At 51.3% G+C, this 18,551-nt stretch overlaps 6 protein-coding genes across 6 annotated transcripts; 2 read left to right on the plus strand and 4 right to left on the minus strand.

The window, feature by feature from the left end:
- Window positions 1–403: 403 nt before the first annotated feature.
- VFPPC_13900 (ribosomal protein L32) lies at window positions 404–1,039 on the plus strand (the record flags this gene model as incomplete). Its single annotated transcript, XM_018291672.1, has 1 exon — window positions 404–1,039. The coding sequence occupies one exon, from the start codon at window positions 404–406 to the stop codon at window positions 1,037–1,039; it is 636 nt and encodes a 211-aa protein (XP_018141811.1).
- Window positions 1,040–1,431: 392 nt separating this feature from the next.
- Window positions 1,432–2,974, minus strand: VFPPC_05763 (tRNA pseudouridine synthase B; the record flags this gene model as incomplete). The annotated part of the gene is made up of 2 exons (XM_018284904.1): window positions 1,432–2,852; window positions 2,941–2,974. The coding sequence occupies 2 exons, from the start codon at window positions 2,972–2,974 to the stop codon at window positions 1,432–1,434; spliced, it is 1,455 nt and encodes a 484-aa protein (XP_018141812.1).
- A 1,586-nt stretch (window positions 2,975–4,560) lies between these two features.
- On the plus strand, window positions 4,561–6,838 carry VFPPC_16221 (hypothetical protein; the record flags this gene model as incomplete). The annotated part of the gene is made up of 4 exons (XM_018293974.1): window positions 4,561–4,825; window positions 4,919–5,202; window positions 5,259–5,417; window positions 5,474–6,838. 4 exons carry the CDS (start codon window positions 4,561–4,563, stop codon window positions 6,836–6,838), a joined length of 2,073 nt encoding a protein of 690 aa, XP_018141814.1.
- Window positions 6,839–7,059: 221 nt separating this feature from the next.
- Window positions 7,060–9,691, minus strand: VFPPC_05765 (cap binding protein; the record flags this gene model as incomplete). The annotated part of the gene is made up of 4 exons (XM_018284906.1): window positions 7,060–7,859; window positions 7,927–9,007; window positions 9,072–9,547; window positions 9,631–9,691. The coding sequence occupies 4 exons, from the start codon at window positions 9,689–9,691 to the stop codon at window positions 7,060–7,062; spliced, it is 2,418 nt and encodes an 805-aa protein (XP_018141815.1).
- Window positions 9,692–11,050: 1,359 nt separating this feature from the next.
- On the minus strand, window positions 11,051–12,552 carry VFPPC_05766 (glycogen synthase kinase-3 beta; the record flags this gene model as incomplete). The annotated part of the gene is made up of 6 exons (XM_018284907.1): window positions 11,051–11,184; window positions 11,251–11,649; window positions 11,711–12,059; window positions 12,119–12,202; window positions 12,263–12,435; window positions 12,507–12,552. The coding sequence occupies 6 exons, from the start codon at window positions 12,550–12,552 to the stop codon at window positions 11,051–11,053; spliced, it is 1,185 nt and encodes a 394-aa protein (XP_018141816.1).
- A 5,033-nt stretch (window positions 12,553–17,585) lies between these two features.
- On the minus strand, window positions 17,586–18,260 carry VFPPC_05768 (hypothetical protein; the record flags this gene model as incomplete). The annotated part of the gene is made up of 1 exon (XM_018284908.1): window positions 17,586–18,260. One exon carries the CDS (start codon window positions 18,258–18,260, stop codon window positions 17,586–17,588), a length of 675 nt encoding a protein of 224 aa, XP_018141817.1.
- Between the last annotated feature and the right edge of the window lie 291 nt (window positions 18,261–18,551).

An 18,551-nucleotide genomic window follows, 5' to 3' on the forward strand; every position in this document is an offset into this window, starting at 1 on the left:
TAAACCCGCGGAACCGCATCTCCATGCCCCGCCTTGACTCGAATCAAACCAGACAAACAAACTGACCAGACTCCATGTCACGAAACCGGCACCGCCAACATCAAACCTCGAAGTTTGACACTCCCTGCAAGACATTCATCTATCCATCACACAGGCGCGCCGATCCGCACCATCCCTGACGCAGCTCAGCCGCAGTCCATCCCAGGGTCCAACCAACCTGCATGTCAGCGTCAAAGGCGGCCTCGGTTTCCCCACGATAAAACCTGACACTTGACGCTCGTGACCAAAGCTCACCAGTGCTTGCATGTGTCCTCTTTACCTTCACCACCATCTCACATACCTTCACAAAAAAAAAATCCCAAACGCAAACCTCACAAACATGACCGCAACAGCCACCCTCACCATGTCACCCAGCTGTCCGACCTGCGGCTCCCCTCCCCCCTCGGCCGACCTCCTCACCGCGCACCAAAAAATCGCCGAGCTAGAAGCCATCATCACCGACCTCAACGCCAAAGCCAGCGACGCGATCCGCCAATGCGCAAAGTACGACGAAGAAATCCACAAGCTGCGCACGCAGGCCCAGCGGCCGTCCACGCCCTCGCAGCCCGAGAGTCCCACGCTCCTCCAGCAGTCGACCTCGCGGCTCTCCTCGCTGCTGTACCCGCGCAAGTCGACGCCCACTCTGCGCGGCGACGTGCACCGCCAGAACTCGCTGCCGCTGCCGGGACCCAGCGCGCCGCTATCACCGGGCGCAGCGTCGACGGAGGATCTGATAGAGGCGCTGACGCGGGAGCAGACGCTGCGGAAGGAGGCGGAGGGGCGGTTGAGCGCGACGAGCAAGGAGGTGGAGGAGCTGAGTGTCAGTTTGTTCGAGCAGGCAAATGAGATGGTGGCGACGGAGAGGAGGGCCAGGGCGAAGCTGGAGGAGAGGGTGGGTGAGCTGGAGAGGAGGGATGGGGAGAAGAGGATGCGCTTGGAGAGGTTGGAGTCGGCCATGGCGAGGATTGAGAGGGTGAGGAATATGTTGGAGGGGAAGTGAGGCTTCATGAGTATGACTGGGTTGGATGATATTGGTGTCAGGGACTGGTAATGGCATTGGGATTGGGACTGGGACTGGGGAACCGAAAAACGGGCTTTGGATTTGTGGGATGATACCAGGCGTTATAATATTAGAGTCAAATTTAGACGTGGCAATTGCAAATAAAGACTGCATCAAAACAAGAGATGTATCATTATAATGTGTATCACACAGAATATTCCCCCGCATCGCTCTGTACTCCTTCACCCCCAATGATGCCTACACTGAAATGCTCATCTGCTCAAAAAACGTGACATTATATGTTCCCAATGTAGCTGAATTTTCCCTTTCCGTCAAACGCCAATGCCACCGTCCGAGAGGTTTATACTTCTTTTTTATCTTTATCAACGTCTTTAGTCTTCAATTCCGTTCCACGACTTTTCGTCGTCGGACTTGGCTGCGACTTCCAAGCTGGATTTTCCTTCTTCTGACTGCTTGACTGCTTTCCGTGGAGGTTCGGCCGAGTCGTTTGATGGTGACCGCCTTCTCTTCTCTTGTCGGCCCGGTGAGCTTGACCCAGCAGATGGAGAGCTCTTCTGCTGTTGCTTTTTCGATGACTTTTCCTTGTCTTGAGACGACTTGGACCCTGCCTGCGTTCCCGGCCAATTACCCTCTGGCTCACCGTTCCAGCGGGCAAGCATATCAGCGACCTTGGGACCCCAGACCTCTTCGCCCTTGGCTAAGTCTTCATATTCCAGCGTATTTATACCTCCAACAGTAAAGTCGCTTTGGCGGACGCGGCTCAGTTCTGCCATGATGGCCGCCGTGCCGAGCTTGGAGCCCAGATCGTGGCAGAAACTCCTGACGTAGTATCCCGACGACACGGTGAGACGAATCTTGCACGCTGGTGGTCCCTCGTCAGTCCACGGTGGTGGCGTGCTAGAGTCTGGAGTGGCGGGAACCAGATTGGATCCTTTATTTGAATAGACGGGCTGGGGCATTTGACCCAAAGCTCCCGACATCATGGCCGTGGGGTCTTTGCTATGCCGGCTCTTTTTGAATGGCGAGTCCTTGATCAGCTCATCTTGTCTCTCCTCAAATCGCTTCTTGAACGTTTCATGCGCTGCTATCGCCTGATCGTCCTGCTCCTTCTCTTCGGGTGTCAACGTCTTGCCCGTCTCCTGTTGCTTCTTCACTCTCCACACTTGTTCGGCGAGATTGCGCTCCGCGGCCTCTGCTTCTTCAGTCGGCCACCTGTGGTTATGCTTCCCCGGTTCGTACCACTCGACAAGCTCAACTTCCAGAGCTTCCACTGGTCTACCCTCGATTTCCCTGGGAATAGGCTTTCCCTCTCGAGCGTATTCGTAAAGCGGCTTTCCATTCATCTTGAGGGCTGAATACAACGGTGGAATCTGAGTCTGCTTGCCACGGAAGCTCTCCAGCTCTTTCTCGACCAACTTCCTAGTGACATGATCATAACCCTTTCTCGACAACACTCTGCCAACTCGATCGTAGGTGTCTGTGCTCACACCAAATACCACAGTCGTCTCGTACGTCTTGGTGCAGTCAAGAAATTGTGACAGCACTTTCGTGCCAGACCCGATGCCCAGAATCAGGACGCCGGTCGCCAGAGGATCCAGTGTTCCCCCGTGCCCAATTTTGACCTGCGAAGCCTTCTTCTCTGCCTTTCGACGATTGAATTGTTTTCCGGACTCCTTAAGCCGTCGCGCCAATTCGGCCTCGATCATGGGTCGGAAGAAAGTCGAGGGGTTAAACGCTTGTTGACACTCTCGCACAATCTGGGCCGAGCTCTGGCCACAGGGTTTGTTGATGGCTGCGAAGCATGATTAGCAAGAGTCCTAACCGTGCAAAGCAAGTATACCGCTCGAAATGATGCGCCAGATGGTGGAAGAGAGACTTACCAAAGACGCCATCGCGGACGACGTCTGACGCCATCTTCAAGACCTTTCCAGCTCGTCGCATACGAGCACAACGAAGGCCAAGCTGTCGCAGGACTCGTCAGCAATCGGGTAAATAAACGCAGCTGTTATGCGATTGATCAACCGCGCCTGCTTTATTCGCGCCCGATGACCTCTCTGCAACCAAGGAAGCAACAGAACGGACCAAGATGTCGAGACTGCTGATAATCAATGACGAAAAAAGTCGTGGGTGTGGTTGATGCGCTGCATGCAAGCTTTCTGGGCTTTCTGGGGCGCAGGAAAAAAAAGTCTGGTCTGGCACATTTGCGATGGAGCCTGGCCGTGCCACATTGAACGTTGAAGGGTCAACTGCAAGTGGCGGCTGATTGGTCTGTGCTGTTGAAAGTCGGAGCTCGGAGCATCAGGGGTTTACATTGGCGCATCAAAAATGGCTGATTTCTGGACTGCATTCAATCTGTGTTCAAAAGTCAACACCTGTTGCTATCTTTGTCTATCCAAGGTGAATTACCGACACTGTTGAAGTTAGTGAGATTTGGATCTAGTAACTTAATATTGAACAATGGATTTGGAACTCCAGATGTCCACAGAGTGGAATCCGTCTCAGCTGGCAGCAGCCCCAGACCAGACCCAGCCAAGATCCTGGAACACATTGAGCAGATCAATTGATGCCGTTTGACCTGGTCAAGTCCTAAGAGCATTGAAGTTAAGCTGGAGCCTCCAGTCCGCCACAAACAGCACTTGACCTGGGCTGGTTGCGATCTGGGTGCCTTAGATGCAACTTAGCACATGCTGGTCAAGGTCAATTGATGCAGACGTCCTATGGGCATGATTCAAGAATCGTAGAGGTTGGGGGAAAGAGAGGCGTATCGCCCATCATGGTGAGTCTGGTTAATAACTTGGAAGTTTGGAGGCAGGAAGAAGAACTTGACGGGGCAGTCTCTAGTTTCTGGCACTTTGATGCTCTGCACTAACTTAAACATTCAATGTTGAACGGTCTGTTCCGTACGGACATCTGGAGCACTTGCCCCATGACTCCATCGTGTCGTGTACCATCAGAGCATTGCCAGAAAATACAATACAAATGTATTTTTTATTGTATTTATATTGTATTGTATTTAATGCAATACGATATGTGGCAATTTCTATGTATTGTATTTAATACAATACCAAATACAATATAATACATAGGGTAGGCAAAAAATATAAATATAATACAATACAAGTACAAGTAAATCCAAAAAAAAAAATTACAATAAATACAATACACATGCAAGCAATGCTCTGCGCACCATTCAAAGTCCGGCTCCATGAATCCATTGATGTCTGGTTGCGAGGCCTGGCTGCATTTCAATGTTGTGCTCCAGTATTATGGCGCCACCAGACTTCCACTAAAGTCTGGTCGCGTTGCTCCGTTTGTCACTCCATGTCCAATCTGGTCTGCATGCTACATGGATACAAAAACGTCAAGCCTGCCCCGCCAATTTCAATCTAATCGGCTTCAACTCGCGTGCCGTCATCACGTTCCATTTCCAAACTGCTTCCACCGGGCAACGAACTTCTTCGAATGCCTTTTATGCCGTCCTCCCTTTCCTTATAGTCAACATGGCCGGGCGCAGGCGCAGGGCGTCCACATCCAGCGTGGAAACCGTCGACAACTCGCAAATTCGCTGGCGCAAAGAAACCTCGGTCGTGAAATCGGTTCCAAAAGGCACATCGTTGGATGACTGGCCAGTATTTGAGCTACAAGACGCCATAGTCCTCAATAAAGATGGCGAGACCATTGAAAATGCCCTCCATGTCAGCCACCGCGGCCCATTTATCGTCAAGGGCAATCTCATAATTGACGATCCTTCACAAAAAGCCAATCGTACGCAGCCGCGCGCAAGACTTCCCTCACGCATTTCCCAATTCCTCTCTTCAACCAACTCGGTCAAGTCAAGTCTAACACTTACTTTTCCAGTTCTCATGCGAGTACGCTCCTCCACCCCGCTCGAGATTCGACGATGCACTTCCTACTCTATTGGAGAATCAGAAGATGGAAGACCGTTGATCTGGGTCTCGGGGCAAGGAGGCTGGTACGAGATTAATCCAAGCCCGGCATACCAAGCCACGTACAACAAGATGTGCGAGGCTACTACCATGTATTACAACATGGTTGATATCTACGCAGAAGATCCACCGAAGAAGCCGAAGCGGGGAAAGAACTCTTCCATGATGGATGAGCTGGCGCAAGTATTTCACAAGGTTTGTCAATGTCATCTAATTAACCCGGGGCATGTCGGATCTAACGAAAGACGCAGTACGCGGCTCGAGTCGGTGATGGCGCAACGTTGGAAGAGGTTATTCAAAGGGCGAACGAGCACAGCGCTTTTTTCATCGACCAATTCGCACAAAACCACGGACTGGTGGACAATTGGCAATCGACGGCGTTTTATAAGTGGGTGAACACAGAACATGCTGTAGGTTGACTCCGTTATTTATTTAGCATGGCAAAATGCTGACCCTGCCACAACAGGATCTTAAAAAGAAAATTCAAGACGCTGCTGAAAAGCTACGCCTCCAACCATATGCGTCCGACACAGAGCACAGTTCCCGGGAGACTGCTCGATCACGGTCAATAAAAAGCAGCAGCGTGGAAATCACGGATAGCAAGGTGTTTCAACAAAGTCAAAGACCAAAGCCACTCTCAAAAAACAGTCCTAAACCTCCGGAGAAGCCAGTTCAAGTAGACACTGCTGCAAACCCAATTATGCCACTTTATGTTCGAGGTGAGCAGGACAATGCTGCTGACTCGCCTCTGCAATCGGTCCTCAATGCCTTGGAGGACATGTACCAGACAATGGTGTCCAGCAAAAAGGGCATGGTATACTCATCGACTGTCAGCAAGCTATACTTCACATACTCCTTCACCACCTACAGAGACAGCCGCGTAGGCTCATATAAACAACCCGTCCAAGACTGTCTACACTACTACTCTAAGGCACTCATCGAAACCTTGGACCCTAAATACCACACCCACGAAATATACAGCGAACTCAAAACCCTGGCGACAAAGCCCTTCCGACCACTAGCATATAAACCTACCGACTTCCCCATAAGCTTCGTCCCTCGCAAGTCCCAGCCCCGGAAAGGCACCGCCTCGTCCCAGGCACCTTCCACACCCGTGGCCGACCCCCAAGACAGCAGACACGCCTCAAACAGACAAACTCCCAAACCTCAAGGAAAGTGGCCAGCACGCACTCCTGGGAAATCCTCTCTCCGCCCCATCGGCCGCGCCCCCAAGAAACGACCTCGTGACGAGTTCGAAGACGAGACCGAGTCAGAATCCCCCAACATGAAACGCTCTCATTATTTTGGCGACGATGAACCCATGGACGACCCGCCCGACATGGAGGCGCAGACCGAAATTGACGACGACGACGACGACGACGACGACGACGACGACGATGAAAAGCCGCCTGACAATGAATCCAGATCCCGCTTCGACGTAGAACCAATCAAGCTTGTCATCAGGGCCGAAAAAGTCCCCGATTCATCCCCCCACGGCCCCGACAAATCATGGACTTGCACCGAAGAAGGATGCAACTACATTGTCCGCGGTGGTGACGCCGAAGAATGCGAGGAGCGGATCCGCAAACACTTTCGCGACCACGAACAAGAGCTCACACGCATGAATCTAGCTATGCGGGAGGGCTCCCGCGGCCACATGCCCATAAAGTATGCCTACTTCCCACCTTTTCTCCTACTCGTCCACTTCTATCCTCCCCTGCCAATCCAGTCCCCTCACACACCTCCGCTCCCGGACACACAAGAAGCAGACTCCGGTCCTAGTGGACAGACTTTCAGCGCTCTAGTGGAGCAATCTCGCAGAACGACATGACATCTAATACTTGCTAGTCATCTACTCGACAAGATTAAACAACTGAGAGGGGAGACGGAGGACAAGGTGCAGCCGATAAAACGCAAGTTGATTGTATGATTAGCATTCTATCTAGTACGGCGTTGGGGTCGATATCCTTATGAAAGTGAATATGATTTTGTACCCATTTAACTTGACTAACCTACACGTCTATATACTATACAGTATCGTTGGCGACCCTTTTACGCCTGGACATCTGAGGGCTGTACCCCGTCCGTAGTTTCCTTTTGATTCCACCTCCCGTTCTTGGCCTCCGTCACAAACGTCTCTTCAATGGCGGCCAGCCTATTGAAAACGCGTAGCCAGCGCTGTCCCCATCTCCGAATCATGGCCTCTCTCGCTGAGGAGCCGTCCCCATCCTCCATCAACTGATCCTTACTTCCAGCCGCCCAACTTGCCAACGCATCGTTAATAGCGCGGAACAAGTCCCTCATGGAAGAAACCTCCTTTTGGCGCGTTTCGTCATCCGCCTCGGGTGACGTGAGAAGTTGGCGAACACGCCCGCTCACCTTGGCTACCGTGTTGGAGACAAGTTCGAAAATGTGTGAATGGCCAAGTGCCTCGCCGCCCTGCGTCCCATTTGAAGGGGTACTAGCGACGAGGGTCCAGTCCACGATGGAAAAGGGTGTGAGGATAGAGTAATTGAGGAGTTTTTCGATAATGGTGATTGCTACGCCCGGGTGAGCGGCCCAGTAGTTCATGACAGAGGAGATGATTTGGGAGCGTGCGGCAGGATGAGCCGTTCCGACGTCTATGAGGCGGCCCTTTGTGCGGTCGATGCACGCGAGGACGTGGCTGAGGGATTTGGAACCGACCCAGCATACGGCTGTCATGAAGACGTCTGTGCTGGCGATGATGGGGTCGAGAGCGTGTTCAGCTGCTTGTGCTTGGATGCTGTCGATTGTTGGTTGGAAGTCTTCGTCTGGTGCTTTGCGACGGAGAAGCGCTCCTATTTCTTGGCCTTCCTTGGAGAAGGGGGTGTCTGGAAGGGGTTAGATTTCACATGTACTTTATATTTGAGGGGCAAGTTGTCGGGTCAAGGTACGCACCAGGGTTACTGAATTTAAAGTCAGGAACATCTTTTTCTTTATCGGGCCCAATGAGTGGTTGGTATGGCTCAGGAAGCGTCTTTTGAATTCTCTGTGCAAAACTGAGACGAATCTCCTTGTCCAAGGCTCCGAGGAGGAACCATTTGCAGGGGTGCAGGTCCGGCAGATCAGTATCCTCGGACCATTCTGTCCATTTCCATGTAAAGCCAAAGTTACTCAAGTGGTGTGAGAACCAGTTGATAAAGCGGTAGCTAAGCTCCAAGTCCGTTCTGGGTGTGTTCCGGTACAAGAATCTAATAGCTCGGCCGAGGCTGGGGGCGATTGCCGCGGGGGCAAGCTTGCAAGCTTCAGTCAGGACGGCATGGTAGTAGACAACTTTGTGTTCGGGTTTGGGGAGCTGAAAGAGCTGTGAGAAAACGGCATCTACGGCAACATCTTCGGGCTTCCACGTCGACCGGCCATCAGGTTGGTTCCGCAGCTCATCAAATGGGGTGGCCCGTTTGACAAACGTCCCATCCGCGAAATAGCAGTCAAGGTCCATCAAGAATCGAGCCGTGGCATTTCTGTTAAAGTCGAGAATATTGATGGTATCAGCCAGCGCATCGCGTATCAGTGATGCGGCGATGTTGTCCGGAGGCGGTACCGACTCAACCTCTTGGTCACCGTACACTGAGTAGTACACCTCAGGGAAGAGCAGACGTGGTCCGGCAATAGCTGTCGACGGGACAGAGATTGTAGGGAGTGCATGCTTCGTGGCATTTGCAAGCTTGTCCTGAGTCTCCACCTCTTCCAACGGCATCTGCCAAGGTCGAGGGATGGAGGGAAGCGCCCAATCCCTTCCAGCCTCTGCCTGCAATTGCTTCTGAAGGAGCATGCACAGGCTCATTGCCGCAGCGGGACTTTCATCTTCTCCTTCGGGGTGGAAAGGATCGACAAGGGCTTGAAGTGCATGAGGTTCCGATGCAATAATGTCCGTCTTTTCCATAAGCTCGGCCGCTTGTTGGGTAAATTGTCCTGGCACAGCCGCCATCGCATACGGAATAGTAAGAAGAATGATCTTGACAATCTCAGTCCCGATAACCTATGATTCAAATTAGCACTTTCCAAAGTAGCGTCTCTGCAAGGAGTCCCAGACAAAAACTTACGTCGTCAGAGCTAGCCGTCTGCAAGTCGGCAGCCCTCATGAACAGCTCCTCCAATAACGGAAAGATGCCATTCCCTTCCAAACACCCCTGCAAGCATGCCAACAGTTTCAAAAGCAGCTTCACCTCTCTCCAATTGCCTTGCGCAATATTCTGCTCCAGCTCCGTTGCCAGACGAGCAACCACCACGCCCAACAGCTCTGCCTTGAGTGCGTTAGCAACCACCACGACAGCACCAACAAATGGCGTCTTGAGTGGTTGCTCCACAGCCAGCTGCAGGACCAAATTGACAAAAGTGTTGCGCAGGTTCTCGTCTTCGTAATTTTCCGTGACCATTCGCGCAATAGATGTGACTTCTTCGGACCATCGTCGTAATGGCGAATCAGCAAGACTTAGTAGCTGGCGGCGAAGTCGAACCGGTACAGGTGCTGAATCTGTTCGTCTGCGCTGTTGGCGGCGATCGTAGTGTTCATCATCATCTAAGTTGTGAGGTACTTGTCAGTTTGCTCTTGCGAAGAAAAATCCCACGCGCTGTTGACAAGCTGCGCGACCTGCGACGAACCTCTGTATCGCCTCTTGCGGTTGTGATGGCCACCGGAGTGGCGTCTATCGTAGTCCGCCATTGTACAATTGCCGTTGGAACTAAAGAATTTTCTCGTTGCAGCCAATGGGTGGTGTCAAAGGCAGATGTTGAAGCAATCTCATGAGGGTTGGCGTCACTCAGCTCTTGCCTGCATGGAAGAGCTCGACGTGGAAACCCAAGTTGATGCACAGATGCGCTTGCTGCAGGGTGGACCCGAGCTAATCTTGCATGCCTCAGGCAGAAATTGTTTTCATCCTGTGCGACATTGAGATGGTATACATGCCTAGGTACTCCGTACATTAAATGTAATAAAAAGAAAGGGAACCTAATTTTATTCATATACCGTAATGGTAAATGCAAATACACCAATGTCGGGGTTAAGCCGGAACTTCACTCATCCAGTGGCCCTCACTATCTGGCGTGAGCACTGACCTCTTCATGATGGTACTGTCCCAGTTCAGTTGCACATGTTGGCAACAACACAAACAAGTCATCATCATCAGTAGATTCGCTCCCTATAGTAATGAAATCTCAAGCAAATCTTCTTCTTTTGTTTTCTTTTTCACTCTGACGTCAAAACTACACCTCCAGATACGCTACTCATAGAATATTGCTCCAGTATCCCTCATTCCATTGCTCGTAAGCCCCTGTTTGGCCCATCGGAGGTTCGATGTTCAGGCCATTTCCATAAAGTTCAAAGAGACCGTTTTCCACCAACCAACACTGACATGGCATGGCATGGCTGCTACCCAGGTTTTTTTTTTGCTTTCCTCCCGTTGTCGTGACAGGAAGTCCTTAACCAAGGTCTGTGCAAAAATAAAAGGAGAAAAAAGACAATGATGGAACAAAGCAAGCCAGTCCTTCCAAGACCGTAACACCAAAATGGACTGGTGACACATGGACGTGGAAGAAAAAAGAAAAACGAAAGTAATAGCCTCCCTTTGTCATGCATCGAAATTTGGTCTAAAAAGCGTTATCGTCTCCCACGTGTGACTCAGCCACCCTGGCTGTTTTCCCAAGAGTAATAGATTAAAGCCCCGTCGCCCTACAAGAAAACCTCCATCGGGACCTCGAGGGGTCCTCGAGGGTCCTCCACTTGATCGCTTCTCTTCGTCGCAAGTTGAGAGTCGATCTCAAATTCCTAGAACACACATTCCCCAAAGGCCATCTCGCTTCCGGTTGGCGGTTAAGGCAATGTCGCCCTCATAAGCAACCACCAGCCTCAAGATCACAAATTCCTTCTCCCGACATCTCGTTCTGATTTGCACATCGAGCATCTCCCCCAATGTTCCACTTTCAGCTCGGTGCCGGGAGTGGAGGGGGTATATGTTCCAGAGCCACCTGATGCTATTTCAGCAACCAAGGGCCTGCTACCTCTCCTGTCTGCGTGTATGGGCGATCAATCCAGTTTCGCAATCATCTCTTGCTTCGTCATTGGCGTGAAACTGTCGATGTCGAGTCCTTGTGAGGCCAAGACCGGTTTGATGTGAGCAGGAACAAGCTGTGCGTTTAGGTGTGGTGCAATTGAAAGCTCTGTGTCAGAAACACGGGTTAGTCACATTTCAGGGAATATGGAGCAAAACTTGAGTCTATGCTCACCGTGGCGTGTAAAGTCGAACAGAGCAGGCAAGTCTCGGAGCTGACCAGAGCCATGTCTAGAATCGGGCAGTTTGGTGCCTGGGTCCCGCAGTTCGTCAAAGAACGGGTGTACCATGGCGTCAATGGCCGATTGTCGCTCGGTTGGCGTGTATTCCAATAAGCGCGCAATCAGATCGATGGCGTTTGCATCCGCCTTCCGGAATACCTTGTTGAATGGGTGGGGTTTGATCTGAGGAAACTTGTGCTCCATATAATTCGGATTCATGGTGCGAATTTGTTCTCGGGTTGGGGTGCCAAGGACCTTGATAATCTCAACCAATTGATCAATTCCAGACTCGCCTGGGAACAGGGGCTGGCCGAGCATCAGTTCGGCCATGACACACCCAGTTGACCAGACATCTTATCATTCATGTTAGCAATGGAGTTTGCACGAGTTAAATTCTAGGCTGGTTCATCTCACCAATTTTGGTTGTGTAGTTCGTGGCGCCAAAAATTAACTCTGGGGCACGGTAGTATCGTGAGCAAATATATGAGACATTTGGCTCATTCTCAACGAGAATCTTGGCGCTACCAAAGTCGCACAATTTAAGGATACCGCTATTGGGGTCGAGCAAAAGATTTTGAGGCTTGATGTCACGATGGCATATCCCTTGAGAGTGGATATATGCCAGTGCTCTGAAGAGTTGATACGTATACAGCTTGACCTCCAGGATGGGCATTGTGGTCTTCATCTTGTTGAAGAATCGAGAAGCTCGGTATACGGTTTCTGGAACGAACTCCTGGACCAGGTTGAGATATACTTCATCTTTCTTCATGGTTCGTCAGCATGGGAGTAGAAAATATGAGCCATATTGACAGGAGCACGTACTCTTTCGCCATTGGAGTAATAAAACGCCTTGAGTTGAACGATGTTTGGGTGTCGAACGATGCGCATGATTTGAAGTTCACGATTCTGTAGAGGGTTAGCGGGGACTTGGCTTTCGCCCCGTCTTTACGGGTGATCCTAACCAACCTTGAATCTCTTGTCTTGTAAAACCCGCTTGATAGCGGCATCTTCTCCGGATGGGGACAGCTTTGTTTGAAATACAACACCGAACGAGCCGTTGCCTACGATCTTGCATTGCGTATACTGCAGGTCTCTAGTCTCTCCTGTAATTCCATCTTGAACCTTCTCGCGGATGACTTCTGTCATACAGATCAGCAACCTTATTTGAAACCATTGCACCCAACTTGGGAAAGCGACAAGTAGTACGTACCCCCCATCCTGAGGCTGTTAAATGCATTTGGCCGATGAGACGACATCCTTGGTGTTATGAAACCAAACCCAACAATCTACTGCTACCGAGTATCGACAGCAAATGACCCAGGTTGTGAGGTGGGATGAGGCGAAATCTCAAGCACAACGTATCGGGCCGTGATGGGCAACTTTGTTGAGTGAAAGCCTAGAGTTGATGGTGCAGAGGGGTAGAAAAGATTGGTCCACGGCCCAAGTGATGGGCATAAAAAACTATCGTCTCGGTTCGTAGAATCGAGGCGACTGTGGTGTTGGACAGAGAACGCAAAAGTAGTACTCCAAAGTGGCTACCTGTTTCATAAGGGAAGATAACACGAGTTGTCAGTACAAAAGACATCCACGTCGCTGTTAAGCAATGAGAGAAACCGAGAAGCAGAAACAAAGAAAACAAAGTGTCAGGAGGTGGGCGAAAAAGAGAAGCAAGCTGGCAGGCTGGCAGCCTCATGCTAAGACGCAAAGGACAACCGTTGTGAAGCAACAGGGTAAAGTTGATCATTGAACAGAAACATAAAAGTCTTGTGCTGCGCCTCAAGTGCCTCAGACAATTCAAATGACGCTTGAATGGATTCCGTTCAGCGAGGAAACTTCTAAAGCCAGAGCGGTGCAGCAGCAGACGCTGTAGCCAGACACCAGAAGGACGCGCATTTGACAATGCTATTTTGGCTTCCCCAAGACCCGGATAGTCCTGGCAAATGCAGCGATATGCATACAGGGAGAAACAATGACATCAGGATACTGCAAGAAACCCGCAGTCGGGAGGAAAGGCGATGCAACTACACAAAGGATAGGGAGATTGTATAGGGAATACGGCCGGAGACGGATGCGAGCGGGACGGAAGTCGAGTGCGATTGACCGTGGCCCAAGTGGTGGGGTTCTGAACGGCGGCTGCAGCTGATTGTTTGAAGATTTGCGACGCACAGCCCTTGACAAAAAGCGAGGAGCGGATGGCCGGATAGATGTGGAAGAAAGTGTAAACAGACAATTCCTCGATTTCTTTGCCGTCGTAGAGCAGCAACGAAGGAATTGCACAGGAAGACCGATGTGAGGGAAAATAAGGCCGCACCGAGACAGGAAGAAGGACGAGAGGGGCGGGCACGAAGGACGGGGGGGAGAGAAAGCAAACAAGACCAAGAAGAAACCAAAAGAACTCACCAGACTGGGATTCAAACGACGCCGATAATGCTATTCAGTCGAAGAACTGTGCAAGGTTGGACACGGTCGGATTCGAGGGCGAAAACGGCGGTCGAGACGTTGTTGGGCTGTTTGGGAGAGAGATGAAGGCGAATGTTTGCGAATGGATGGATGCAAGTGGGAAGTGACGGGCGGAGGGGCAAGGCACGAACAAGGCGGCGGCCTTTCAGTGTCCAGCGGGAGCGGGAGCTGGACTGGAGCTTGCAAGCTGGAGCTGGGGCTAGACCGGGTGACGGGTGACGAGTGACGGGTGACGGGCCTGGCGACAAGCGAGCGAGCGAGCGAGTGAGCAAGCAAGCAAGCTGGAGGGGACTGGACTGAGGTCGACTGATCGCGGAGGGAGGGAGCCGTTGACGACAACCGGTGGACGTAAGAAGGACAAGAGAGAAATAATAGACTTGTGGCAGAACACCAACACGAGGCAATTCACGAGGGCAGAGATATATCGTTCGCAACAAACTGGATGAGTTTGACCGGGCCTGGTGGTTTTGACCCAAGACAATGAAGGCGTGAGGTCGGAGGCTGGTAGTCCAAGGACTTGACAGGAATGCTCAGAGCCAGGATGGGACTCGACTGGACTGGACAGGAGTTGAGTCTGGTGGACTGGGTTGGCTGGGTTGGCTGGGGTCTGGTGGGCTGGACCAGGCGACTGAAGGAATGGTGCTTGCTTGCACAAGTGACTTCAATGTTGACTTTGCTGGTTCTGGTCGTGTTGCAGGAGGCAGCCGCTGATGGGGGCTGGGCACTGGGGTATAGTGAAGTCTGGCCTGGTCTGGTCTGGCTGGTCTTGTTTGGTCCCAGTTGAGCCGGTGAACTTGGAGGGGGCACTGGGACTGGGACTGGGACTGGGACTGCGTGGTCTGGTGCAGGAAGTTGAGCCGTGCTTTGCTTCTCTGGTCTGATCTGATCTGATCTGGTCAGTTCAATGTCAATTCAGAGTTTGGTCTGGTCAACTGGTAACTTGGGTTCAAGACCAGGGCCACGACATGGATCAGCAACAGAGGGGTAGGGCTGGCAAACAATCAACTGCGGGAGCTGTTGTTGGCATTCAAATGTCCAGATCTCACGAACTCAAGTATTGGTTTCTCAGTAACCTGTATGCTGGACTCAATCCGAAGTTCAAGTATCAAGGCTGGTGAATATTGATTGTCTTGTTGAGCCTTGTGTCTCGAGCTGAGAGTCGACTGACCTGACTGCTCAAGTGCTTCGTGATGGAAGTTGACAGCGAAAGTCAAGGTACTGGTGTGTCTGGTCTGATCTGGTTGGTGCGGGGCACAACCTCTGGCACTGAGGTCTCCACTTGCACTCAGGACAGGTCAAGTCAACTTTAGAATCAAGCCGAGCTGGTACTGTACTTGAGTACTTGATTCAAGTAACTTGGTCCTGGCTTGCTCAGGAGGGTGACTTGAACTGGATGTGGATGTCACAGGTATTGGACCATCAAGCTGATGCACAAACGGTCAAATGGTGTGTACCACTTGTGTGTGCGACCGGGGTCTTCAAAAGCTTGCCAGCTAGCTGCCAGGGTATTACAGACAGCTTCCTTTCTCCTGTTGAATGTTGATGTGCGTTCTCGTACTCCGTACTTTCAGGTGCAGTCCAGTACGGAGAACCTTGCCAGAGCTTCAGCTTGAGCGATGTGATGCCAGGGGCAAAGATATGTCGTCTGTCTTGGGTTTCGTCGCGAGGATCTCGACTATCCTCGGTCAGGGTGCAGTCAAACGTGTGCGTACTATTCCAACTCTTGTCAAGTCAGTATTGGTTTCATGTTCTCTCTCTCAATGCTGTGATGCTGCCAATGGCTGGCTAGCTGGCCAAGGTCTGGTGCCTTGTGTCTTGTGTCTGGTGTGTCCAGTCCAATTTCCAATGTCTAACAGCGGATGTGGCGTCGTTTGTCAGAAAGTAAAAAATTCGCTGGCCCCGTGCCATGTCAAAGTCCCTGCCCCAACCCAGCCTTGAAAAAAAAGCTGGGCCAACAAGTGATCTGCCTCCTGTTGGCGCCAAAGCGGATGCTCATGGGAACATGGCGTCAAGTTAGCTGACTGGACTGGACCACCGTGTGGAAGAGGGGCAGGCAGTCAGTAGGTCAGTCAGTCCGTCAGTCCGTCAGTCCGTCAGTCCGTCAGTGATTTGCTCATGTCCCTGTTGTTGCTGGCCATGAACATCTTGAGAGAGTGTGGACGGTCATGATCCGTGTAATATTGTACTCCATTCAGAACATCGAATTGCCAATGTGCTGTAGTTCGCTCTGCCACGGTTTGCAACTTGGACGACGAATTCAACGGCTCCAACAGAACAGGATAAATGGAAAGAAAGGGCAGTCCAGTGGTGATACCAGTAACAAATGACAGAGGCAATGCTTGTAGGATTGACACAGGATTTCGTACTATACCTTTGAATGTCCCTTCGATGTCGATGTACGACTAATAACAAATTCAACGTCGGTGCTCAAGGCTATATCCCCTCCGGTTGTTCGGTGCAGGTCGCAGTACGTAGTATTAGAAGATGCCGCGCCAGACAGCGTTTCCAAACGAGAACAAATGGAATTCAAGAACAAAGGTTGAAGAGCAAGTGGCTTCATTATTAAAGGAGTTGCACGGGTTGGCTGACTACGGGCAAAAAAAAATGAGCCACCGGGGGCGCGTGACAACTTGGAGCATACGAAGTACCAGACAGTAATGTAATCACAAATGGGACGGAGTTCAGTACAGTAAAGTACCTACCTAGGTACGTACGTACGTGGTCGCAGTCCTGGACTTCCATCTCACAGGAGATGATTCTTGTTGCCTCGTTCCAAACACCTACAATACAACCCGAATATCATCTTTCACCGAGGACAGGGACGCAGGTGTGGATGTGAGATGGAGACGAACCAGGGTCATACTCGAGTGACGCCTCAACCACAGAAACCTCGACGTACTAAAATGGGGTGGACCCGCAGCGTTGGGCTTGGAAGTGCTCATGTGCTCAATTTTGAGACTGGCAGCATGGCGCTAATGGCCCGGCAAGCGGAAGTCAAAAGGAGACTTGATGATGCCGGTCTCGTCATCGCTGGTTCCCTGCAAGATGGCCGGCACACCACGGATGCAACACAGCATCCATCCAGCAGCTACGGAATGACCCTCAAAGTGCTTGGGACCGTCGTATCGTTGACTTTGGCGTTTCTGCTTTGAGAACTTCTCAAAATACCCACCCCTGGTGCTGACCATGCTGGTGCTTCCGGTGGTTTTTTTGGACATGTGTCACAGGGGTTTTGCAGGTTAGTCCTGGTGAGCGGCCATTACCCCGGCCAGAGGTGGGCTATTTGAACTGGTGATAATACTGATGCATCGAACTTACTGACGACGGAGGCCAAAAAGAAGTCGTGTACTTTGCTCCCTCGTGCAAGACCTTTTGTTTGAAAGGACTAGAATGTTATCTGCCTCGTGAGGATCAATTGCCCAAGGTAACATGCTTGCCAGAAAAGAAAAACACCTCATATTTGGATGTTCTCTCTTACCAGCCCCATCATGCGTCATAGTGGCAAATAACCTGCAGTCTCGTCAAAAATATGTATTGGAAAGCATGCATATTGTCGCATCCAGGGAGGATTTGTTTGTTTTTGGTCCTTTTTTTTTGTGCGTTCCTGGTCACTGGTTATCGTCTCCGTCCTGTTGGCCGCCGGTCTCGCGAAGGCGCAGATGTGTGTATCTTGGGTCGTCAATCAACTATTGACCTCTCCCATCCCCTGGTTTGATCCTCTGCCCCTGTCCCGGCCAGTGCTTTGGTCAGCAGTCCCGCCCAGGTTTCCAAAAATGCCCCGTTGCTCAAGTTTCGTTGCCTTATCACCTGACCCTCGGGCAGGGCTCCATCACGGCCCAGACCAGCCCATTCTGACGTTGAGATTTCCCAGCTGATCTAATCTCGGATCTGTATCGAAGAGAGGGCCTGAACACGATGCTGCAAATGACTTCCTTGGGGCTCTTTGCTGGTTCCAGGGACAACTAGGGAACCTGGCCCGCCGGCTAACACAATGTCTCGACGCCAATGGCATGCTCTGCTCCTGGCTAAAACCAAGAGAGCGTGGCAATTCAGCTTCAGAGTGGATACTGGGTATGTACTGTACCGAGTACATGGAGGCCGATAAGAGTAAATCACTCGTCCGTAAATAATAGTCTTCTGTAGCCACATCCGAGAGAACGACAAGGTGTGTTCTGTTGCACGGTGGTACCGACCTTTGGCGCTCCGTGCAGAACATGATCAACATGCCGCCGGGTTGGGTGTTTGACCCCCTGTTGGTCTGTCTTGCCCGCATGCCATTTGTAGATTGCCAGTCATGCTCCTCATATCCCGTGATGGGATGCGTTATGTGAGTGCCTGGCCCAAGGGCTGTGGCCGTTGGTTCTGAAGAAGCCCTTGCCAAAGGAGGGACATGCAGGCAATGAGACACGCCTTTAGGAACGTTCGCTAGGCAGCTGGATGTAGGGCTTGGTGAAGAATTAGAATTGGGTCTTGCAAACGTGGAAGGGGAAGGCTTGTTCAGCATGGGGCATGCTATCAGATTCAGTCTCTCCAACGCTCAGTGTGGAATGATCCAAATGCTGCAGATGATGGTCGATTCAACAGAGGGAACAGGACATGGAGTGGCACCAATCCAACATTGAATGCCTTCAATGTTTGTTGTTGGCAGTCGTGGGAAGTTGTGCAAGGGACGCTCCTTCCCGTATATGTCTGGTTTGGATCTGTTGAATATCAAGACCTGATGCTGTCTGGTCCATCGCACCAGTCAACTTCTCTTGCTACTTGACTGCTACTGGCTGACCTCCACACCACATCT

This window comes from Pochonia chlamydosporia, chromosome 5, assembly GCF_001653235.2.
Source record: "Pochonia chlamydosporia 170 chromosome 5, whole genome shotgun sequence".
In the NCBI taxonomy this organism is placed as follows: Eukaryota; Fungi; Ascomycota; class Sordariomycetes; order Hypocreales; family Clavicipitaceae; genus Pochonia; species Pochonia chlamydosporia.